This window comes from Charadrius vociferus, unplaced genomic scaffold, assembly GCF_000708025.1.
Source record: "Charadrius vociferus isolate BGI_N301 unplaced genomic scaffold, ASM70802v2 scaffold400, whole genome shotgun sequence".
Taxonomy (NCBI): domain Eukaryota; kingdom Metazoa; phylum Chordata; class Aves; order Charadriiformes; family Charadriidae; genus Charadrius; species Charadrius vociferus.
This window is the reverse complement of record NW_009646556.1, coordinates 848708-874163: the sequence shown is the minus strand read 5'-3', so window position 1 is coordinate 874163 and position 25456 is coordinate 848708. Positions and strand designations below refer to the sequence as shown.

At 39.2% G+C, this 25456-nt stretch overlaps 1 protein-coding gene across 1 annotated transcript in view; it reads right to left on the bottom strand.

The window, feature by feature from the left end:
- Positions 1-4353: 4353 nt before the first annotated feature.
- MMP2 (matrix metallopeptidase 2 (gelatinase A, 72kDa gelatinase, 72kDa type IV collagenase)) overlaps positions 4354-25456 on the bottom strand; it is a 34557-nt gene continuing 13454 nt past the window's right edge. The window contains exons 6-13 of the mRNA XM_009886354.1: positions 22759-22932; positions 20543-20716; positions 19233-19388; positions 17481-17634; positions 11560-11696; positions 9566-9725; positions 6289-6398; positions 4354-5360 (exon numbers count right to left, since the gene is read on the bottom strand). Of these exons, the coding sequence (XP_009884656.1) occupies positions 5257-5360; positions 6289-6398; positions 9566-9725; positions 11560-11696; positions 17481-17634; positions 19233-19388; positions 20543-20716; positions 22759-22932 (1169 nt within the window). The 3' untranslated portion in view covers positions 4354-5256. The remainder of the gene's footprint in view (positions 5361-6288; positions 6399-9565; positions 9726-11559; positions 11697-17480; positions 17635-19232; positions 19389-20542; positions 20717-22758; positions 22933-25456) is intronic.

The following is a 25456-nucleotide window of genomic DNA, read 5'->3' as shown; positions in this document are numbered from 1 at the left end:
ATTTTGAAGTTCTTGACTATTATCTCCACCAGTGCTACCAAGGAAGAACATCTGTGCAGACCGAATACTTGTACTTTTATCTCACTGTATTGTCCTTTGTTCAGAATGTGGAGTATATTACGGAGAAGGGAAAAATTGGTGCAATGTCCTAAGCAGGTTAAGGTTGATTAGCATTCAGGCAGTTGGACTAGATGATCGTTGTAGGTCCCTTTGAGCTGAAATATTCTATTCTATTCTAACATTCATATTAAGTCCTTAATATGAAATAAGATATTGTAATATAGCCTTAACCTATTTCTTTGTACATGTATATGTGTGTACACATGCAGGCATATATTTAATACATAATTTAAAAAAACCCTATTGTATTTACTTCTTAAAATTATATAAATTAATTTCATAGCCTAAGGCAGTCCAAGGCTAGAAGAGGCTATTGGTTCACTTAATCCAATCCCCAAGGATTTTTTTTCCAAATATGCTGTATTAACACCAGAAATAATATGTCTGAGTGAAAGATATTCTCCAAAAGGACAGGGAGTCTTGATCTGAAGACATAAAAAAACCCCAAAACAAGCAAACAAGACCACTGAAAAAAAGCATCTCTCACCTCTTTTGGTAGCCTGGTACACAGGTTTATTGTTTTTAGTACTAATAAAGTGTGCATTTATTCAGATGCTGTTTCTAGGCAGTGGTTCATGCTGTATCTTTCTCCATTAGATTAAAGAGTTCTGAGATAATAAAAGGGCTTCTTGAAGTTTGTCTCAATTAAGAAAAGACTAATTGGAGATCTTAAAATAAAACATTTTTAATGCAATGATGAGAATGATTAAATGTTGTTGAATTGTCTTGTTTATACTAAATATCATATGCCTGGAAAATTTGAACCCATTTATTTCTGCAGGTGAAGACTTGCTATGCAGTTGGGGTGGGGGGCAGCCATGTACCTAGCTTCTTGGCTAATTGTGTGTGAAATCATGGCTGTTTGTGTGCAAGTGTAAATCTCAGAACTGGACAATTTACCCTAAGGTGCCATTTTGCTCTCACTTCTGTTTTAAAAGGCAGTGCCAGCAGGAGAAATAGCATGTGACTGACAGGCTCAGTATGCAGAAACCTCGCTGGCAGCTTTTGAGACACCTCCAGTTCTGCCTGACTGTGCTATTTTCTCTGACAGAGTCTCAGAGTTGTTGGTTTTGTTGTTTTGGGGGGTTTGTTCCAGTTTTATGGTTTTGTCCTTTTTACGGTTCCTTAGGTACATAACCAGTCTGGAACAGACTGTTTCCCCTTGCAGGTATAAATCTCTGCATTTGCAGCAATCCTACAAAACCCAATGCCTGCTCATTTGTTGGCTTCATCTCTTCCAAAAGCAGAAGAGTGTTCATTCATCTAGTCTTTGCTGCTAAAAACATGCATGTCTGGGTTTGTAAATAGAAATAATTTGTCCAAAATGGGCCCAAAGGACATACGGCCTCCTGATTTAAAGAACAGCACAGTTACAGTCAATTGCTTAAATTTATGGGTAACTGCTGCTTTGTAAAATCATGAGAAAGTAGCAAGAAGAAAATGTATTTTTAACAAATACCGAGTGTTAGTGAGACACAAACTGTTAAGCATGATTCACAGTTCAGGCTGCTCTGTCTATTAAGTATTTGAACTGTGGCATTTCATTATAAACTTGGCTGCCTTTTGTGTATTGTGACAGAGCAGTTACTAAACCACTGCCCTTTACTCCAGTGGATTGGAACGGGCTGTCTGGGTGCGTACAGCCTGTCCTGCTCATAACTGATAGAAAATTTCCTGCAGCTCAAGGAGCAAGAGTGTCTGAGCTGTATCCATGGTGCAACAAGCCCCTATACAACATGCATGCAACTGTATCCTGACACCAAAAGGTCCTAAGTGAACCTGACTTCAGTTTAATGAAACTGTAGAACAAGTTAGGTAAGGGTTTGATAGAGTTTTGTGCTGGGTTTACATGGCTTTGCTCTGGGTTTTGTATGGCTTTGAGGTGAATACTTGTGCTTTTGGCCTTTGTTTCTTCCTCTGTAAAGAAGGTAGGTAAAAATCTTGATTCAGTCCTGAAAGTGTCATAGGAGAAACATGTTGAGGGCAGGAAAGGCAAGGGCAGTGGCGTCACTGACAAGGGCACAGTCTTGCAGTGCCCAAGAACGGTGAAAAGAGCAGAACCTGGGGAGGGTAATCCGGTTCAGCCAGGAGTCCAGAGATCACCAGAAAAATCCATAGTGTTGGGGCACACCCGAAGTCAAACTGGGAAGCAAGTCAGTGGGACAGATTGCCACAGGATGTGGCCAGGTACAGGCAGAGCTGCGGTGCTGCTCAGGCAAGGACTTTCCATCTCACGGTTAACTCATTACAAACAGGAAACAAGAGGTACAAAATCATTGAGAAAATATACAGTTTCCTGAGTTTTGGCCATAAAAAAAAGGAAAGCATCCCTAACTGCAGAAAATGCATTAAGGTAACTTTTAAGTTTCTTCTCCGTTATCATGACTAGGTGATATCCTGGAGGTGGAGCAGGTTGTTTCTGGGTTCGAACAGTGAATTTTAAAAGTGGGTGCCAGCAAGTGGAATTAGACTGGAAGACCATTTCAGGACACATTTTGGGACTTTGGGCATTTCACAGATGATGTGAAAGGTTAATGAGAAGGGTCAATATGTTCCTCCATCTCATCTGATATATGTAGGTGATAACCTGGCAAATGTTACACTTCATGAGCAGAAGCAGATGTGTTTACAACTGACCTGTGATAAGCTTAAGGTTGCCAGTCTGAAACTGAACCCAAAAAAGTGTTGGTTGGTTTAGGATAGGAAATTTATTTCTGTTTTTCTGTCAGTAATGCAGTTGCTGGAGAACAGATTTACACAGGCAAGAACAAAACAAGAAGCTGAGCAGAACTCCTTAAACCCACCAGATGTGCAGAGTTTTGTAGGATTATGGTGTTGTTATTACAGAAGGTGAGCTGGTAGATTTGCCAGTGTTGCAAAACACATACGTAAGTTGTAGACGAAAAGGAAATTATTTCAGTCATCAGTAGAAATGTGATGTAGCAAGTTCAGAGCTGAAAAGGCCCATTGCAAATGTTCCTCTAGTATACCTATGTTTCAAACGCTCTTCATATTAAATACAGATGCTGGAGCATGCAGTTTGGGGCAGTATTGGCACAAGAACATAAAAATTGTGATGGGGTGGTTAGTGAGGATGCTTAAAACAGTAAGAGTTTAAATTCTCCAGGGAGAAGTTATTGCAACACTCAAAAGGAACTCCTGGCAGTCATTAAAGCTCCAGAATATTTTCAGCACTAGTATAGGAAGATGTTTATGGTCAGGACAGACCATACGTCGCTGCAATGGCTGAATAGATCCTGCAGTCCTGAGAAGGTTGCCAGGTGTCTGTAAAAACCGGAACACTAAGATTTTGCAATTACAGCTGCTTTGTTTCGTGCCTTATTTTCTTGACTCTGGTGCAGGACTAATTGGGAAGGTGATTAATGATTTCTGAAGAGAAGGAGGATGCTCAGGAGATAGCCATCTTTTCTTTTGGCGTAGATGAAGATATAGTACTGGTTCATCCAGGGGAAAATTGTAATAATCAAAGGCATCCCAAAGTGAGAGTTATGTAGTGTGCAATGGAAAGATGATTTGGCAAATGCAGCCACTTTGGATGCGGTATCTTTTCAGAATACCATGGTAAAAAAAATGTTTAGAACAGGAAAGCACTGAGTGTAAACATGAAGTTGTAGAGGACATGAGAAGAAACCAACTGATCATTGGTTCAGGTATTTGCTGGTTACTGGCCAGTTCTATGAATCATGGACTCAGTGTGAGAGATGTACTGAGAAGGATCTGGGTTGACCACTTGCATGATGCAGGCCATAGAGTCTCACAAAGCGTCTCACATTCGTGAAGCTGGATAAGATCCTTGGCCAAATGGTGTCTGATCTCATGGGCAGGAGTGAGATTTTAATGTCTCTGTTTCTCAGGCATACATTCCCTATAGGATACATATACTGCTGTGTCTATGCTGACTCTTCCTGCCTGGGTTGTGATGCGGTAACCTGCTGATAAGGGGAAAGAGAGTGGACAACAGACAGGCACATAAACTGTTCTGAGAAGGCAGTGGGCTTCGTGGAGGTGTGGGACCATATAATCTCTTTAATGTAAATTGCTGCAGTCACATCTTAGAACTGATAGAGAAAGTAACCTCAGTTTCTAAATAAATCCAGTATGCAGTTATATACTGGGGTGTAATACTGTCTTTCCTCTGATAGGCATTTCACTGTAACAGGCTACTGAATTTCTAATTTCAAATGATACAAGAAAGCCTGGCCATGAGAAGTGTTGACAGTGTAATTTGATTTTATTTGTATCATTGGAACTTCATGTGTGGGACATTCTATTCTGTTTTATTTTTTTAATGAGAAACATTCCATCAGATTGTGAAAATGACATTTTCTGTTGCCCAATGCATAAGCAAAAAACCTAACTGAACAAAACCCCAATATTACAAAGAACAGAAAAATAGAACAAGTTAAACAATAATACTTGACTTTTATGTATAACGCATTGACTTCAAAAATCTGAGTCATTCCATCCATATAAACAAGTTATATAGTAGTAACAAAGTGCATGAAGCAAATTGCTAAATTTAACTAAGGTATTAAAATAAAAAGTACTTTAAAACAATACTTTAACACAGTTTCTTGCCATGATTCCATCATGCATCAACACAAGTCAAATCCTGAGGCAACCTGTGCCTTTGACAGTCTTTCTGTACTATTATGTAAATAAATGGGAGTAATGATCAAACTCGCAAAAGGGTGAAAAACACAAGACAAACCATCTATTTATAACAGAGTTGTATTTAAAAAAAAATAAAAATCAAAGTGCACTGCTGGTACATCTCATTTGAGCCTCTTTGGGATGTGTATAACACAGGGGCGTGATCCAGTCTCCAATGGTTTCAATGCGTTGTTTAAGCACCAGGGGAAGAAAGAATGATGGATGTTCTATTACTATGGCTAGCATGAAAATGGAAAAATTGTACCAGAATATATACGTAAACATCTTCTGTATACTGAGGAGGCAAACACTCTTAAATTATCTGATGTGTACAGTACTGGTACTTAATGTTTTGGTGCCAGTACCAGACTGGTCCAGTAATTAGCATTCAGATCTATTTCTAATTACAGATAAGGCATATAACGAAAAAGTAAATATTTGGTTATTGATATCTCATAAAATTCAGCAACCCAACCAATCAGAATTTATCTTGCCGATTTTAACAATCTTCAAACTCTTGTCTTCCATTTGTAGATAGTATTGATCTTTGAAAAAGTAGGTGTATCCTGTGAAGATAAATCAAAAAGCATACTCAGATTACAGAGCATGTAATTCTCGATCAAAGCTTTTTTATCTTTTTGATTTCGTGAAGCTTAATGAACTGGAAGACTCATTTCCTGAAATATTTATACACAATATAAAAAGATTTATTTTAAAAATATAGAAAAATTCCCATCCTGGAAAAGAGAGGTCTTGTTCAATGGAGCCCGAAGTCAGGTTACTGTTTTGTGAGCCAGAATTTTCTGGAAAGAAGTATTTGCTGGCAAAATAGATGTTGAATATGTAATCGAGTCGAGACTCGTGTGATATCAGTGGTGCTTCCAGACCACTTATTTTACGCATATCTGTGCAAAATATGAGGCTACTTAAAACCATGGGCCAGGCTTTCAGCTGCAGTTGATAGGAGGTTAAAAAAAGGTCAAAATACAACCAATTTGTGCCTGTGATCAAGGAGATTATCATACTCAAGTTCTGGCTGTGCTGGAGCAGGATGATACTGAAATGATGCTGTGACTGCATGCTAGTACTGAGGAACCTATGGAGATGTCAAGAAGTTGGGAGATTTCCAAGCCTTAGGGACTGGCCCAGTCACACCTTCTATTATGACAGCATTGAAATTAAATAAGCTTCATGAAAGGGGGAATTAGCATAACTATTATTGTTGTTATTAGCTTGGATAAAAAATATTTTAGAGAGGTGTTATTCCCTAAATGTTTCATTTAAAAAAGTTTAAAGTGTGATTAGTAGGGTATTTATCAACTGATATTTAATGGGAAAATAAAGAGACAAAAAAAGTTTGAACCAGTAGTTTGCAAAGCTAAATGGGAATTTGGCTTCTACTCATGGAACACGGGAAATTAAAGTCTCCAGTAAGTTTCACAGCAGACAAATAAGGAGAGCTTGTGAGTGACTTAGGTCAGAATTACAGCTTACCACTGTCACCAAGACCCAGGACAGCATCGAGGTTATCTGGAACTCCATTCCAAGAGTCAGCAATGAATTTAGGCGATGCAAGCTCCATTTTCTTCTTTTCTTCATTGTACCTGAAAAGAAATATATCCCTGCATTACAAATCTGTATTTAATGTTAAACTTTAACATCCTTTTTCAGGAAGTCCTCAGCAAATGTGACTATATAAAACAATCAAGCAGAAATATAATAACTGAGATTGTAAAATTTTTTTCTATGTCATTATTGTTATTATTATTCCCCAACTCCATTAAAACCTTGTGAAATTTTATATCTTTCCTTTTGGAAATGCAATTCTTGCTGAATTGAAAATACACTTTCTAAGCAAAACCAGTTTCAGAAGTGTGGCTTTAAAATTCCAAACCTAATTCTAGGAAAGGTAATTCTTTTCAGGCAGAGGCTAACATCTGAAGATAGCAGATTTTAATGTGAACTGGCTATCTTAAAAATTTCATTTGAAATATGTTTGTAGTCCATGCAATTGATGGATTGCTATTCAATTACTAATTACTTTCCCTAACATTTCATTAAAAGACCCTATTATTTTCACACAGTCCTGTCTCTCGCTCTGTGCTGATCAACGGATAAATGCCTATGGATGCAAGGTCCTTGAGAGTGAAGATGGAAGGAGCAAGGCTGTGGCCTGGTTTCCCCATTTTTCTGATTTATAGATGGGAGTCAGTGCTGAGCTGGGGGAGTGGAGATGTCCTGAGGAGCAGTGACACGGGGTACAGTTTGGACCAGGCTTCCAACGCCTGCGAGGCCTCAGTCGCCCTAGCAGCACCTCTTCAGGAGCACTGGACTTCAGAGAGGCGGCTTTGACTAGTACTGGAGGGAGGGAAGCATTTATGTTCTTCGTTCTGTTTATCCATAGCTGTGTGTATCTCGGGTTACCTTTCCCTCATTGCTGTGTGGAACCACCTGGATTATATCCAAAGTTACCCTAGTACAAATGAGCAGTAGGTTGCTCAAAATCAAATACAGTGATTAATTTAAATTACTTACTATTTTGTCCTTGGATATTTAAAGAAAACCTAGTACCTTGCTGGGTAGCTTTAAAACTTTAGCTGTGGAGTCTGAGCCAGCTTCTCTTCCTCTCCCTCACAAAACTTTGCTTTGCTTAACAATCTTGTTATAACAACACTAAAATAGCTTGGGGCTGGAGGGAGGGAGAGGAGAAGGCTTCCAAAAAATCCATTTAAAGTAAGTGTGATAATGGCACAGGAAGGACTATGGTATGTAACTATTTTGTTTCTGTGCAGCAGAGTCCTTGTATAAAACAAAGCAGCCGCATACTTAGGGGCTCTAACATCTGTATTAAACAGAGATGCATTTTTTTCTGAAATATTTGTCCACTGCTTTCTTTTGTCTTTACACAGATAGAAATCCCTTAAGCTTATTTTGATTCCTTATCGATAAATTATGCATTCTGCGGTCACTGCAATTGATAAGGTACTTTGATAGAAATGCTGTCTGTGATTAGAGTGGTGAATCACTTGGAGGCCCTGGAGTACAGTTAATCGAAACAATTGTTGGTACAGAGGAGACAAGCAGCTTTTTGCTAACTCATAGTCTATAGGTTTTGGTAGGAATCTGAAGTATTGCAGACAGCTGTATTAGAACTACTTGCGAATGCTTAAGATTGTCTCTACAAAATGACATTTAAAAATTAATAACATTCTTTAGCCTTTAAGTTCCCCCCCCCCCCCAAGATAATGGAGAAGAGTACTGTCCTCAAAGTAATTGAAATAAAGTTATGATCAAATGGCAATTGTGAAAGGGTATTTTATTTACTTACAGGAATCCACACCCATTAGGATATAAAAAAGACATTCATCCAGTTTGATCATAACATGAAATTAATGTTCACATAAAATGGACTCAATTACACTGACACCTCCTTTGATATTTTATATAGAGCATCTCTCAGAAGGGAGCCTTATAGCTTGGAGACTCTTTTAGATTTCTGGTGGGTGTTTCTGATGTTTAACTTTCCTCTAAATTATCAATTAATGAATGGTTCAGCTTTCAGCCTGTTGTTTAATTTCTGCATTCCTGACTTCAAGTCCTGTTCCTGGAAGAGACCTCTGATGGTGAAAGCAGGAGTTAGTGTCTGTTTTGTTCTCGTGCCATTCTGATAGGCAGCACGGAGGTAACTCACAAAGTTCTTCAAAGCACCAAAGCATATCTGCTTTTTAAGATCATCTTTTGTGCCACATCTTCCTGCCAGATGTGATAATGAAATTCAGTTAAATATAAGTAGTAGGCTTTTCATCAGGTGCAGTGTAGGATATTTATTTCTACCACAGTAATAACCCTGAGACATTTTAAGGACATTCCTTCCTCATATAAGAACCCAAGATCTTTCCTGGACAGAGCACGGTAGCAGGTCACCTGAGTTTGGTTGCTTATGTTGCATCATATTTTACTTCTCATGCAGCCTTTCAAACAGAACCTTAGTGCAAATACAGAGTTATGTGCATTTGTGGAAAACCACATTCGCTGTTCTTTGCAACAAAAACTTCTCTGAGCATGTAATGGAAACGTGAAAAGGATTGTAGAGACTGTCAAAATGAATTGAAGCTAAGATTTTTCCCAAAGTACTAACAGATACACTTCTTGTGGTTTGTTCAGATCTCCTCAGTGCCAACTCTATTAGTAGAGCAAATGTGTTAGTGACTGGTACATCAGCTGCTGAAAGGATTTACAGTCGTCCCCAGTGTGCTTTGCTAGTCACACTGCTGTTCTTTTACATCCAGTGCCTCCAAACCTGATGGCTTAGTGAAAGAATTTCAAAGGCAGTTTGGTCAGTCCTTGGCTTCAAGCGCCTGGAGATCAGCCCATTTATAAGGCATTCCTTTCAGAGTTTTCTCCCAGCAGTTGAGAGCTGACAGTAGGGACAGCTTGCCCGTCTTAAGAGCCTGAGACTGACATGGGGCAGTTGCTGATACATAGGGGTTGAGGGATTAATTGTTAGTGGTGAGCAGCCTGACAGAGACTCCCAGATATCCTCGTCCCCTGCAAGCTCTTTTCTCAAATACATGCCACTGTACTGAAGCACTTTCCTAGCCATACTCCCTCGATCAGCATCCCAGCTCACCACTGCTGTTGGCATGAATTTTGTGTTCTCAAAGGATGAAACCCCTGAGTTTGGTTCTTGCCTCCCGAAACTCAGTGTGCGTTCAACCCTAGAGACGCAGCTCGGCTAACAGCATACCACCACCACTTCAATGCATCTTACTTCCAGTATCTGTCTCCAGCAAAAATGTATGTCCTCTTGTTTCTGCCCCAGTTAAAAGCTGCATCAACGCGTTGCACATCAGGGGGTAGTCCCAGGTTGGTAAGTTTCTTTGGATAGCCCCTGTCCAGGTTACTGGCTGAATAAACCCAGTACTCATTTCCTAAGTAGGGAGAAAGCAAAGCAAACAAACACCGCGTATTAATCAGATACAGAGGAGTATTTCTTCTTTTATGCTGTTATGGGTCTCTTTATTGCACTAACTGTACTACTAGTCTTTCTAGTCTTTTGCTAGCTGTGAAGTGCTAGATCAGAGTGCAGGTGTACTGCGATTACAATTTCTGCTTTTGCCTCTGAAGTGTTGCTTGCCTCTCAGCAAAAGACATCAGCTCAGTGTGCTCATGCTTCCTCTCTTCTTACCTGTCTCATCCTTAAGGCAGACGCTGTCTTAGTACAGTTGCGGTTATGTTAAAGCAAGTGGTTAATATTGGTAATTTTTTGTATGATGAAGATGGTCTGAAACCAGGCACGGGCGCCTGGAGGTCAAATGCAGAAGCTTATATTCACCTTCCATTTGTTTTGTTGAGTGATTTTTTGTTTTGTTTTGGTTTGTTTTTTTTAGCAATTAACGGAAAGTTTTTGCTCAGACTTCGTTTCTGTTGTGTTTTATCATACGATATTTTCTAATGTCTCTCCAAATATGTACTAGTGGAAGATGTACTCGTATTCTGCATTCTTTACATGGAATTATAATTTACCTAATAAATACCCTCACTGGATTCACTGAAAGCCACAGAAAGATTCATTCATGAAAGGATATTTCTTTGATTCTGTGCTACTGGGAAAGAAAGAAAGTAAAATATTAATATGACAAAAGTGTAAGGTGTAGCATTTGAGTTCCTGAGAAGTTACTGTTTCATCGTTCAGGAGCAAAGGGTAGGTCTCAGTAGTAAGTATTTTAGGACAGTTGGGTTAAGGTAATTTTCAAAACAATCTTTGTGTGTCTGATAGTTCTTATTTATTTATTTTTTTAAAAAAGCAGGTTAGTTAGATGTTCCTGGAAATTATAAAGAGAGGGAGAGAGGTGTATATGTAATAGGATTATATATAGTATATGTAATATTTAAATTGTTTTGGCTTGGCTGAAATAAAACTTTTTTAGGCTTTTTTTTTCTTTTTCCCTCCGTGTAAACTAAAGTGAATGGCCTTTGAGACACACGGAATAGATTATCATTACTTTTTTCCCTTCTGTACAGAAAATGTACAGCAGCATTGGCCATATGGTTTTTACATGATTGGAGATGTTTAGTCATGTTTTTAGCAGATACTGGAGCCCAGTTTTTGCTGGCTCAGTTTTTCATGTTGAGAACAGCCTCCCAGCTCTACGAATTTGGCCAGTACAGCTGAACCATATGTGTGACTTACGATGGACAGAGTTAGGCTTCCCATTATCCTCCTCTGCCGTGGAGGCAGCTCGTGTGGCCACCTATATCCTCTGCCTGATGAGCCACCAAGGCAGACAGACACTTGGAAGGCAGAGTGGAACTCAGTCTTTGGCAAAAGAGGAGGAGACAAGGAAAGGCATGAGGGGGGAAAAAGGTCTAATCTTCTCAAGCAACATGTACAGAGACAATAGCTTAAAATGAGAGGAAACAGCTGAAAAAACGATCAGTGACTGATGAAACAGAGCTCCCACGTTGTTGCTTTTTGTTTTAAATAATTAGTATTTAGTCTTGCTTACTGTTGAATGTATCTTCCTAGGTGCTTATAGCTCCCCTTTGTTGTAATGGAGGCTGAATGCTGTTGAGAGTCCTTCAGATCCAGCCTTTGTCCTAAAATCCTCAGCATGGGATGTTTGAGATCTGTCACCCATACCTGCTGGCCATACTGGCTCTTAGGCAGGCCATTCCCTGGCCCGGTTACAACTCAGAGGAAACCAAGCTCAAACGCAACATCTATGCAAATGACTACTTACATTTTAAAACTTAAAACAATACCTGAAAAAAATACAGCCTTCTCATCCTGAGGGGCCTCATAGACAGCATCGATTTTCTCTGGCAGATCAGGCCAGAATGTAGCCACAAGAAGAGGACCTGTGGGTTTTCCTCGGGGGTTTACAGTCCTCCACATGAATCTGAGCAGAACAGAAAATTGTACGAGATTTACAATGAACTAATTTGCCAGCACATCTGTTTCTCATCATTTCTGGCAAAGGCCACATAAGCGTACATATATACACATGCGCGGGGCACACACATTAGCAGCAACACACACTTGTAACTGTTTTCCTACAGTGACTGAAAAGCCAAATCGCTCATTTAGAAGCATGTTGCTAAAAAAGCTGCACAATAAGCTGCATGCTGGACTGCAGGTGAAATGGCTTGCACTGATTGCTTTGGAGTTCCTGTTGCTTTTTGCATCAGGGCAAAATGTGTTCTGTGCTAGGAGTATACAAATAAACTCATTTACAAGGCATTTAAACTGAGAGAGCTCTCCTGCTGTTGTGTATGGAGCAGATGGATGAGGGTTTGACAAAAGCAGAGATTTGTATTCGGTGAATTGCTCTTGCAATTACTATTGTAGTGACTAAGAGTTCAAATTTAATAACAGTATATCAAACTGCTTGGAAGTGAGCTTGGCTGTAAAAGAAACTGCTAGCACTAAAAATGTTCATTAGAGAAATGCAAAGGGTAATTTATTGGCTATTTTATGTATAAGTAGGATCATCATTTGATTTAAGCTTTAAAAAGCTGTAATTATCTTTAAATGGCAGAGCTGTGTGCTGAGGGCTTTTGGTATTAAAAATGGCACTGCTATTTCCGCCTCCATAGAATGAACAACTCCCCAACAGAACAAAAGTTTTGCCATGGTCGTAAAATGAAAAATCAGCAGGCTGGTGGAATTGCTCTTGCACCAAGCTATAACTAGTAAATTCTCAGGTCAAACAGTTTTTACCATTATTATGTTGCTGAAGCTCAAGGTGCTATTGGCATCTTGTTTTTTTGCAGAGTATAAATAGTCATTACCCATTCCTACCTAGAATAATTACCTTTGACAAACCCAGGATCTGAAACTGAATTTTGGCTTCGCCTAAAACTCGGAGGAGCAGTCCTAAATTCATTTAATAAATTGCTGTATTTTTATCAACAGAAGTTTGACAGCACACAGAGCTAGCTAGGACAAATAAAACATTTGGAAATGCATTTGCAAGTATGATTAGTTGCTGCATACTGAATTATGATAATCTGTATTGTTTGATATGAGGAAGAGTACAACTGGCAAGTGCATTGTTTTTGTCTCTTAATTAAAAATACGTATTAATTTAACCTGACATATGGTGTTAATAATTAAGATAGTAATATGTTAACTTACTCTCATTTTGCATACATGTATGTATTTTTAACATGTACAAAAATATCTCTGAGCATAACTCATAATTTTCATTTAAAAAAGATGCAAGGATTAAGGCATTTAGCTAATTACTCTTGCTCTCGACAGTGTTTAAACACAAATGAAACTCTGTAAAAGGTAGTAACATTTGTTTTGTGCATCTCTTTTTAGACAGAGAAGCATATCCAATATGATATGAAATGGAAATCCATAGAACAAATCTTCCCAACACTGCATTCATAAAAGTAGTTCCTTTAAAAATAAAAGTTACAGGATTCTGAATCAAATTTGGACCTGATTTATGGCTGAATCAGCAATAATAATTACTATCTGCATGAATTCCAAACTTTCCAGAGCCAACGGAGACTTGAACACCAGGTTTTTATTAAAGCACACATTTCAAGGGGATTGTTAAAATGGTTGAGGTTTCTCGTGGAAAGGGAAACTTTGTCAAAGCTGAATTTTCTTTTGTTTTTGAATTGGGTAGGAGGTCTTTTTATTTCTACTCAACTTATTGAGGAAATCGTGACATTAATTCTTTGGCTCTCTCATTTCACTTTGACCATGTTAAAATGTTTTAACTGAGGTTAAATTTTAATATTACATTTATAGGCAGATGTAATACTTTGTTACATTAAGTATTTTACATTACATCTTAACATAACCAAGATTTTCTGTTGTTGTTATTATTATCACATGCAGTTAGGTAAAGGGACCAAACCAGTGAGTCTTTTTTAATGTCTTAGTAAACTTCAGAATGTTGTATTTTTGTTCACTTTCAGAACAAAAACATCTGTGTAAATGCCGTACTCAGGCACACTTGCTGCTTAGAGGATTCTGTGCCCAGTAGAAAAGTTGAACTGTTTTCTATGGCCAGCAGCACCTCCAGTAACTCTCTTTTGTTTTCTTGGTTTGAGCAGGGAACGAAAAATACTGTTTTGAAAGAATTAATCTGATCTGAACTCCTTTTTGCTATTTACTCCTTTTGCCTGTGTAATGTGACAGTTGGATGCTATGCTCATTTTCATGAATCATAAAAGTCACACGACATATGATAGACATCTGTTTTTTGAATTCCAGAAGTGAGTCATAATGCTGCTTGCCTGATATTTGGAAAGCTGCAAGACTGACAGGCAAAGCCATTCCAGGGCAAAACAATTCAACAATTGTCTGCTTTTGCTGCATGTTAGATAAAGCGTGAGTCAGTTTGAACAGATTGTTTTGGTATTTGCAGAGTTCTTTGTTAGCATAGTTCTTTTTAGCTGTATCTGAATGCAAAATACTTCTGTGTTGTTGGGATTATATAAAATACTGAATCGCTTTGCTGATTTAGGAATAGATTTAAAATTGTTGCATCGAGCCTTGTCTGGTTAGTAGCTTACAAAAGCAGAAGCAAGGTGGAGGTCTGGCTGAAAACTGAGGCCCACAAGTCAGCAGAGGAGGATGGGTGTGCTGTGAATACTGTGGAACTTGAAAGGTTTTTTACTGCTGTGAGAAGATGTTTTTCCTTTTGGAGGCACAGAGTTGAGGTGAACCCTCCAGCTCTCTGGTGACTGTGCTAGCAAAAGTGGGCACCGGTTTTGGCAAGCTGGTTAGGGCTGGGGCAGTGGGGCCAGCTCTGCGCAGCTTGGTGCTGCGAGGGCCCAGTGCTGGCTTTCTGTCAGGCTGGTCTGTTGGTTCTGGGGGTCATTCTGTGGCCGAGACGGGGCTATTTCTTGCCATTAGGGATCACTGGATTGTAAGGAATCTTAGCCTGCCGCTGACGGGGCCAAGAGAAATGGTACAAAAGGTATCACAGGTGTCCCCGCAGACATGTTGAATAAATCCTTTTTGCCCATAGCAACTGTCATAGAAATGGCGACCATTCTGTTCTTACAACCAAGAGTTTTTAATCTCAGTTTCTACGTTGCTAAAAAACACAGCCTGTGATAAAGATTAAGTCAAACTGCAAATGCAGAGCACCGTTACCTGGGTGTTGCATAGACGGGGACTAGAAGGAAATGCACAGAAGGCATTACTGTATACCATAGACTATAAAATTACCAAATTGCCTATGACTTTTTGTTATGAAAAGCTGGTGAGTAGAGTTAAACCGTGCAGCATAGTATTAAAGCCTTCATATCTTCTCACTGAAAATTTAAATTTGGAGGAGATGGCTGGACTCTACACCACCCGCAGATACAAATAACTATTAAATTTGTGTTTTGTGAGAAAGACCTTGTTTGTCAGCTCCTGCTCCCTTTCAGATTTCAGCTCTGACATCTGGCAGGGAGCAATGAACAGGTGTGTTGTAATACTTTTGTCAGCTTCAGATGCTTGTGTGTGTTCCTATATGATAGGAGACGGTGTTCAATATGGGCACATGCCATGAAAGTATGTGGGCTCAGATCTTCAATGGCTTTGGGAGAATGTTCAGGGTAAAGGAGGATAAATGATTTCAAACTAGGCATTGATTTATGGCAGGGAAAAAGGAGCTTTAGCATCTCTCACCATGGTGCTGCCAAGTCCCATACTGCTTAGGAGATGTTCTTCATTGCTGAGCAGCTGGGTAATACAGGCCCTGGCAAAGGCAGTGGGAGCTGCAGCTGTGCAGCCACCTTAGTTTATCAGGAATGTCTCTGCTCTTGCATCAAAAATGCCTGTTGTGTCTTCTGCTTTGGAGCCCTTGCACACATGGAGCCTATCCCAATCACCAGTGTGCTTGATGTGTTATTACAGCAGCCGTGAGTCACATAGTACTGTTATCTAATGATTTTGGACTCAACCGTTCAGGGTTTAATGACAAGATTTTGCTCACAGATTTCCATAATTGTATCTTTATGAACATGAGAAAGGAACAGATCCTCTTCAGACCAGGCCTTCATAATGAAAGTTATGCTAAAGCTGAAGATTTGCTAAAACAGTGTCTCCTTGGTGGAAGAGGCATTTGAGATTATTGCCACTAACTTTGGATGAACTACTTTTTTGGTGGTGTTTCTAGAAGCTGAGATTGGAAATTTTCCTGCAATCAGATTTGAAGTTTTCCCCCAGAGTGCAGACTATATGAAATGAAATCAGGAAGGACAGTGCCTCCAGAGCTCTACTTCACTGAAAGTGATGGGATTTCCATTGCTGAATTACAATCCTTGTAGGTTTTGCTACAAAACGCATCCGGAAATATTTTATAGGGAATGAATCCTTTTATAGGGAACGAATCCTTCTTTGGCAGGCAAAGGGTAATGGACTGGCTAATGCATCTCTTCCATTGCTAATTTTGTGATTAACATTACAGATGGGTAAGTCTCTACAGATTTTGGGGGTCATATCTAGTTTGCATAAACTTTGGATGTGTCTCCCTGCTACTTCACCCTTTTGAGCAACCCTTGTGTGACTCCACAGAAGCCAGCAAGGCTGACACCAGGGTTAATTTTTCCTCTCCAATCTGTAAAATCAGGCAGAAAATATGAGAACGGGCTTTTTTTTTTTTTTTTTTTTTTTTTTTTTTTTTTTTGTGAGGTTTGGGGTATTTCCTTGTCCTGATTTTAGCTAGAACTACCACCAGCCCAGTCTGTCGTGGCATCTTGGCATGCACAATCCTAGTGTAGGGCAGAAACCAGAAATAAAAACCACCACAAAACTGCCTAAAATAATGACTGAAGGTGAAAATTCCAGACTCTCAAAAACGTTTGAGAGTAGCTCCAAGAAAAGGTGTATTTATGGCAGAATCATCTCACCTGTCTCTAATTACAGACAATGTTTTGGATGTAAGGTGGTTGGGAGTAGTCAGCATGGATTCTCAAATGGGAAGTCATGCTTGACCAACCTGATAACCTTGTATGATAGAATGACTGGTTTGGTAGATGAGGGGAGAGCAGGTCAGAAAGGTTTTTGACCCTGTTTCCAATAAGATTCTCATAGAGTCGCTGTTGGAGTATGGGTGAGGTAAGCAGACAGTGAGGTGGACTGAAAGTTGGCTGACTAGAGGGATGGGCTTAGAGGTTGTGGTCAGTGGTATGAAGTCTAGCTGGAGGCCAGTAACTAGTGGTGTACCCCAGGCGTCAGTACTGGGTAGAAGCCTGTTTAACATCTTCAGTAATGATCTGGATGATGGGGTAGAATGCACCCTCAGCAAGTTTGCTGATGACCCAGAACTGGGAGGAGTGGCTGATACATCAGAGGGTTGCGCTGCCATCCAGAGGGACCTTGACCCCTGGAGAAATGGGAAGACAGGAACCTCATGCAGTTCACCAAAGGCCAGCTCAAGGTCCTACACCTGGGGAGGAGCAACCCCAAACACCAATACATACTGGGGGCCAACAGGCTGGAAAGCAGCTTTGTGAAAAAGGACCTAGGGGTCCTGGTGGAAACCAAGCTGACCATGAGCCAGCAGTGTAGCCTTGTGGCAAAGGCGGCCATATTGAATAGGATGCTTTGCTGTCTCTGAACACGCAAAAGATGGTACCTCATAATAAATTTCTAGATTTTGATGAATAGGTCTGATAGATTCCTCCATTTGAGGCCCCATTGGTAAGCAATTTATCTCACTTACCTATCTTTGAAGAAAAATGTTTCTCCTCGAATTTGTGCGACTCCATCAAATACAATGTCGTGCTTGCAGAGCTCTGGAGTGACAGGTCCAAGGGTTGGACGTGGGCCTGGCCCAGGTCCTGGCCCTGGTCCGGGCTCGACATCGGGCGACACTTCTGTAATGGTGAATAGAAATAGTCTGTTACACTGAAATACAGTGCTGCATAGATAACACAGGGAACATGAACTATCAGAATTCATAGAAGGGGAGTAATTTGGAGGCAGCCCTTGAAGGGGAAAAAAACTTATAATAACATCTTTTTCAGAAGAAGGGTGGTTGGGTACGGCTGAGAAGGCCTTTAGCTTCCAGTCCTGCCTGAATCTGCTGTGTGGCCTCATTCAAGACACTGTGCCTGTGTGGCTGTCTATCCATGTTGAGCTGCCTGTTTAACTTGAAAGATATTTAGAGGTGATTATACTGGTTTCAAATGTTCACTTTAAAATTTCTTTTTACTGGCTTCTAAAAAGAAGAGAAATGCATTTCAAAGTTCTGTTCAGAATTATCTGCGACTCTGCTTAGAGACACATCTAAGTGGATTTCTCTTCTAGAAGTGCCAATAGTTTGTAATTATGAAGATGCATTTTGAGCCATTTGTAAGGTCTTTCTGCCCTCATCAGTAATCAAAATGTGCTCTTCAGAACATTCATTTTGCCATCTGGTTTATTTTATTTTGTTTTATCATTTAGCTGCTGCTGTATTGCCTTATGAGGCATTTGCCTTTTTTCTTAGACATCAGGTTGATTTACTGTATAAAACAAAGTGGAGTGTAGCTGATTTAAGATGATAATAATGGAAGAAAACAAAGGCTTTTTGGAATACTTGTATAGAGTAATAGAAAGCAGTTTGTAAAGGGTTCTATCAGTTACAGAGAGGCAAGAAAGATAGTTTTATCTTGGGTTTTGAAGTGTGCTGTCAGAGAACTGGGTTAAATTTTGAACTCTATCAAAGTTACACTGTGCGAGCTTAAAAAACTCACTTAACCTTGCCTGTGTCTCAATTCCCAGTCTTAATTAAAGCAGCTAAGAACAAGGAAAAAAATGAAGATTCAAATCAGATTTTTGATAAAAAGGTGTCTCATGGCAATCATTTTGATATATTCGTATTATAATTTCTAAGGTTTTGAATACTGTAGAATATAATCACTTGCAATTAGGAAGATATCTCAGTAGAAGAGTGAAAAGCACAGAAAGAGAAATGGTATAGATTTTCTTCAACTGCTTAATTGACTGTAGTATACTTCTGCCTCTACAAAGTAGAAAATGTATGCATGGAAGGAACTTCAATCATAATGATACTTATGCGTTTTACTAGGAGTATCTGTGGAGAAAATAATAAATTTTTAAAATGTACCAACATAAAAATACTTAAATCCACTTTTTCTTCAGGAGCTTGCCAAATACACTTACACTGAAGTGCCAGCTCCCACCCACTCTCTGCAAATCTTACTTGATGGTACAGGTTGAATCTTTGTGGGGAGTTTTGGGGCTTCTGTTAATTCAGAAAATTTAGTGACCCCTCGTCCTTAATTTGTGATATTTGATTGAAGTAGGAGCCCTAGTAATAACATGAATAAAGCAGGGAGAAAGGAACAGAGGCTATTTCTGGCATTGGTGGTATGGTACAGTATGTAATTTACTGCAAGTTCCGTGTCCCACATTTCAACCTGTGCTGCATGCTTTTCTGATGGGTTCTGCTGATGAGGGAGGACTTTACCGTATAGCTCCTGGATCCCTTTAATGTCATCCTGAGAAAGTCGAAAGTTCTTTGTGTAGGTGTAGATGGGGGCCATAAGAGCTCCTGGATCCTCAGAGTGCTCTAATCCCATAGCATGGCCAAACTCATGAGCAGCAACCAAGAAGAGACTGTATCCTATATAACACAGCAATACAGTGTTAGCTGCTTGCATCTAAATACAAGTGTACCACACAGGTTATTCACAGTATTCAAATTTTATTTTCCTTACTACCCATCAAGAATCTCCCAGTAATAAATATCATAATTAGTATTTAGAGCCTCCAATATTGCATGTCATATATATATGACATTTCATTAGAGAGATTCTAAAACCTTTTCTGTAGCTGATGTTTGGTACTATCTCACATGCACGTGACTTTCACCACAATCTTAATACTTCTGTGAAAAAAAGGAAGTGTAGCGAATAAAAATCAGACCTTTTTTTAAGCACAGAAGAATTAAGCTTTCAATCTAGACCTCACATCTTGCTTTTCATCAGGAAATGGCACGTAAGTGATAAACAGGTCTGTATATCTGTGCATCTGCGAACAGAGCCTGAATCAGTACTGTTGTTGCCAGGTATTGCTAGGTTAAAATAATATCTTTAATCATATGATGACATTTTATCAATTATGCCCAAAGTCTCTGAAATTTAGCAGTTATTTTCCTCCTAAAAGAAAAATCTGAATCTAGCATTTGTTTGTGTAAAAAGCCTTTTGTTGTATTTAATTTTACCCGTGTTACAAATAAGGACAAAGATTAACCAAAATAATGTTAAATACCAATATTCACCATACAAACTTTATACTGTCTCTTTCAGTTTTTAAACATGCTTTTCATCTTCAGCAATATCAGTCACAAATATATTAAATTTTTACATTTAGCATTTGTTCCTAATTTGGCCAATATGAGAGTATAATTATTACATACTAGTGAAATACTATAGTACTTGTGGCTTTTAGCCTTGGAAGGAAAAACTGGTGATGAGAAAAACATTTATTTCTTTAGTTAGTTAGTTATTAAATGTTTTTGGGTTTTGTATTTTGGCAAGATACTTCATCGTTATAATTTTAGAAAATCTGAATGTTTCAGGCCGATGAGTTCTGGGACTGATTCTTTAACAATAGTCTCACATTTAAATGTAGGGGGTTTGCTCAGATTTTGGGCTGGGTTGAAGTACTGTAACCAGACAGGAGTGGTAAGTATGAGAATGAAAAGATTGTAAGCGTGATGCCATCGGTGTGGTCAATATGCTGTTACCATTGTATTGCTCTGACAAACTGTGGTACCTTGATCTGGACAAAAACCCCACTTGCGGTCATCATCATAGCTACTGGTAGAAGCGCACCATAGCTTGCCATCATTGCGACCTGCACTCGTACAGGACTCGTATTTATTCCCAAGGAAGATGAAGGGGAACACACAAGGGGCTCCCTCTGAATTTCCACCAACTGTTGACATGGCTGTGGAAAATGACAGAAAAACACAATGAGAAGAGAATCCCTTTTGTGAGATTAGGCTGATGCATCTTCTCCTAAACTACACATTCAAAACAGAAAGCAAGCAGAAAATCTGCAATCCTCTGAAGAATGAGGAGTAAAATTAAAAGTAATATTTGAAAAGAAAATTGTCTGACACAGAAAGAAAGGAAAAAGTCTAGGCATTGCCATTGCAATGAACCTGCCGATAGTTCTGGAGGAAGTACGAATCAGCCCTGGACTCATGTTCACAGCTCTGAGAAAGCAGCAGTTAACAGTGTTTTGTGGAAGGTGACTGCAGAGCAGGTATCTTTTGATTGTCTTTCCTGGTGATGTTTTAAAGTGTGTCTCAAATAGGTCGAAGGTAGATTTAGGGTCAGAAAGGTTAAAGGGCTATTGAGTATCCATCTGGTTAGTAGGTGGCCCACTGAAGTATAAGCTTTGAGCCTTAAAAAATATAAACAAATTACCCAAAAGGTCCAGAAGAGGAGTCATATCAAATAAATTGAGGAATTGTTTTATGCTGGCAGAGGGTACAGTTTAAAAGCATATGGTTTTAAACATTTTCTGAAGAAAAGGATATCAAATGTGGATGACTTTTTTTTTTAAATAGTATTTTTTGCAAAAACTTGTAATTTTTCCCCCTAAATGTGTTCTTATTTGTGTAGTATATGGCATTAATATATAATAAATAACATTTGTATATGTGTGTACAAGTATTTTCTAGAGGGAAGAGGGTGTAACTAGATTTAAAATTATAGTTTAAAGTAGGTATCATAAACAAAATACTAAAATAATATAGAAAGCATTTAAATTCATTTACACTGCTACCTGGCAATTAGAGTTCATTTCAAATTATGGTCTATCTTCTGGGAAGGTACAGGAGAGCAACACAGAGGCAAAGCTGGTTATAAACCTAATAATTTGTTACTGTTTATTTCTCATTCATTATTATTATTTAATAAGCCAGCAATTAAAAAAAAAAAAAATCACAGCTACCTCCAAGCAGTAACCTTTTTTTTCTGAAAAAAGTTTAAACTAAGTTTATTTGTTGGTTCCAGTGATAGAGACTGTGTTAGCCAGCATTTTGGATATATTGATTCTAGATATATCGGTTCTTTCATTTTTTAAATTCTCCTTTAGATTTTTCTCTTCCTAACCGTGTAGCAAGTTATAATGACTTTGATCCTTTCTTTTAATTATTCTTTTTTTTTTAAGCATCTCCAAGGTAAAATTGAAGGGTGACACCTGGTTATCAAAAGTAACAGGAAACCAAATACCAAAACATCAAACCCCTATTGTAAATAGTTAGGCCATTTTCAAAAGGCTCAAAACCCGGGGTGCACGAAGGTTTGAGTGTCGCTTCAGGGGGCAACAGGGTGAGTGTGCCGTCCACTTGGCCCGCTTACATGCTTGAGATTTGTAGAACTGCCATAGCTAATTTACACAGTCTATTGAGTGTGGCTCTAGTTTGTATCCTGAAGTTGAACACCTGCCAAGCTCTACAAGGCTATAAATTAATTTTTGTTCCTTTATGTAATAAAACTCAAGTTAAAAAGTATAAAATAATGTGAAGAAAGCAGAAATCTATTTTGCTGGCTAAACCATATCACTTAGTTCTTTTGAATTGCTGAAAAGATCCATTAACTCAAGCTTAACATACTAATCAGGATTTCTTTTTTCAAGTGTAAATGGTAAGTATTAAGCTAAAATATTATTCATGCTTTCTTCCATCACATGAGACTTCTCTTCCAGGGCCATTAACGGATTGTAATCTACTCGTAATTATCCTGCAGCGGGAGATGTTTAGTTCTATGGTTCAATGCCATGTGTGTCCCTGATAAACTTGGTGTGCTAGGTCTACCCTATTGTTTATTTAGGTACTCCTGCTCTAGTTATCACCTCTGCTGAAATTGTGCCTCGCTCATCAAATTTTGTGTGCTCTGGTGAAGGTGTAAAAAAGACGACTACTATTACTTAAAACAATGACAAATTAGAGTGTGTTATGCAAGCAGTGTTCCTTGTACCAGTCTCTGGACAGAATCCATATTTCTTATCTCTGTCGTAGTCTTCAGTGGTTCCACACCATCGGTATCCATCTGTCCTGCCTTCTGTTGTGCACTGGTCATAGGATTGGCCTTGAAATTTAAAGGGAAATTTGCATGGCTGCCCGTCACCATTGCCACCCATCGTAAAAAGTGCTGTAGGGAGAACGAAAGAGAAAAATGTCAATACACAATGCTCAGCATCAACAAGGAATCGTAACGTGTGAAGGTCTTGACAGGGATGAGACAGCCATTGTGTGTGGTGCAGTTCACACTTAGAACCTCTATTTTACACCCACAATGAAATTCTTTGGCAAGATAGACCAGGGATGTTACAATCTCACAAGTGTATAGAAGGAGTGACTGATTGATCTTTATAAATGAGCTGGGAATGAAGAAAGTTCTACCAAGCTGTTTGAATGTGGCTTGAATTGTGTATATACTTTATAGCCTGCCTCATAACATAAAATTAATATCCCTTCTTGAAACATTTAGAAAGAGCATTTTGAGAAAGTCACTCACGTTCCTCAGTGCTCTGCTGATTCGTTTACCTTGCATCAAAAATGTTAGCTAGAACGGCAAACTTTGTACAGAGCCATGGACAAGCCAGATTGGTTTTTCCTAACAGCCATCTCTGTACATTTTCAGTTTCTTTAAGATGCTGACATACAGTAGAGTCAGATAATAACCTGTAGGCTTTTCCACTAGGCTTTGTTTCTCATTTCTGAGAATCCCCGCAGCTGGGCTTATCATTAGATAAGCAAGAGAGGACAAATATGACTCCTTCGACAAAGCTGAACACTGGAGGCTTCTCCTGTCTTTTGCTTCATTAAAGTTCCTGAAGGTACCGTGCTGGTCTTCTAGGGGTTGTTTGTTGCCTGTCCACATACACAAACTCAGGGCTCAACCCTGAGAACCAGAAATCTTTCTTGTGGATGAAGGAATGCAGATTAAACTGAGTCAAGAGTTCTGGGATCTGTTTTAGGATTTTAGTAAACTTTCTGGAATATCTAGAGGAAGCAGGTAAGATCTTTCATGCTGATATTTAAAAAAATGTATGTCCAAATTGAATTACATGAAAATGCAGGTGGCTTGGAGCATCTGACATCTTGTGAATCTGAAGACTAAACACAGTTTAAAGCTAAAGCTAAAACCCAAACGTGTATGTGGGAACGCTTGGCAGGTTATTTCTAACTGCGCTGCTGTTATTTTTGATGACCAAAATGCCATTGTAGCCTCTTTGTGTAGGATTTGAGAGGTTTTGCCATTGCTTAATCTGATACATTGATGGGAAGAGGCATTGTTCATGAGTGCTTCACTTTTTAGAGTAGTAATAAATAAAAACCCAAGACCTTTTCTGGCTGAAGGGTGACTGGGAAGGGTTTTAATGATGGGGTATTGTGACGCAGATGATTCATTTTGCCTTTTCCACTTAAATCAGTCATTGGCCACAGTATCAGGGGCATGAACCAGTAAGTTACTGAACTAAGTTCCAGTCCCACTAAGGCGAGGACTTGGAGCTTTGCAGACCTGGCTCACACCCACGAGTTCCCTGAACTTCTGATCTGGCCAAGCTCTCATCTGTATCATTCTGCATCCTGGACGTGGAAGCAGCCACACAGAGGTCCTATCTCCAGGCAAAAGCTAACTGCAGCGCTCACTGTGCCTCCCCAAAAGAGCAAGCTGCAACTGTTTGTATTTCTCTCAGATGCTGTAGTAAGTTAGGAAACGTGTATTAATGAGGACTGTGGCTATTGTGATTGGAGAAAGACTTTATTTTATTTTTTTTTATAAAGAAATGATAGAATTGGAAGGCAAAATTAAACTGACTTGTTTAGATGACTCATTTACCACATGAGCTGCTTCCAGCTCTCAGTCTGGCAAACTATATTTTAATAGCCTTTTTTTATTGGTCTAAATGTGGCTAAGTTGCAAAAACCTTATGGAAAGTCAATCTCTTACTGCTTTGCATGGACTCTTTCTGAGTCACAGTCAAAATGCAGTTTTTCATTTTGCTTGAGGTAACATCATGTGATGGTAACAACAACGGTTTATTAAGTTTTCAAATCTTCCCCCAGCCTTGACTAGAAAATTCTTTGCTTTAATGTAAATGAAAGCTAAAGACAGACTAGGTCAGTTTCCCCCAAAACAAAACAAAACAAAAGCTTCATTTGTGTAAGGGGATCTTAAAGGGCCTGACTCATTCTGCATCATGGTAAGCTCTGCAATTTAAAAATTAGTGAAGATACGTTGACGTGAGAGCAAATTCAGACTGGATGTTACTGATCTATGAGCTGCACTGCGCTGTTAGCTCTTCCCAGAAAAATCAGCCGGTTCGATGTAAGGAAACCACAGGCTGGAAGGCTGCTAAAAACCCTGTGGCACAGACCCAAGGTGGAGGTAGCTGCAGCTTCAGGAGGGTTCTGCCTGGGAGAGCAGTCGAGCGGCAGCCTACAGCTGTGACCAGTGTGAGGGAGGTACAGGCAGAGTACAGGTCTCAGTAACGTTAGGTATCAGAGGACCAAAATTAGGAGCCTAAACTCTCTGTAGTCGGTGGAGTTTGATAGAGATTCAAGATCCCTTGATCCCTATGGCAAAGGAGAGGTTCAGCACACCTGTGTAAGATTTCTGTAGTGGGTAGGTGACTTTCTGCTTTTCCTTCTTCTGCTTTGACAAATGG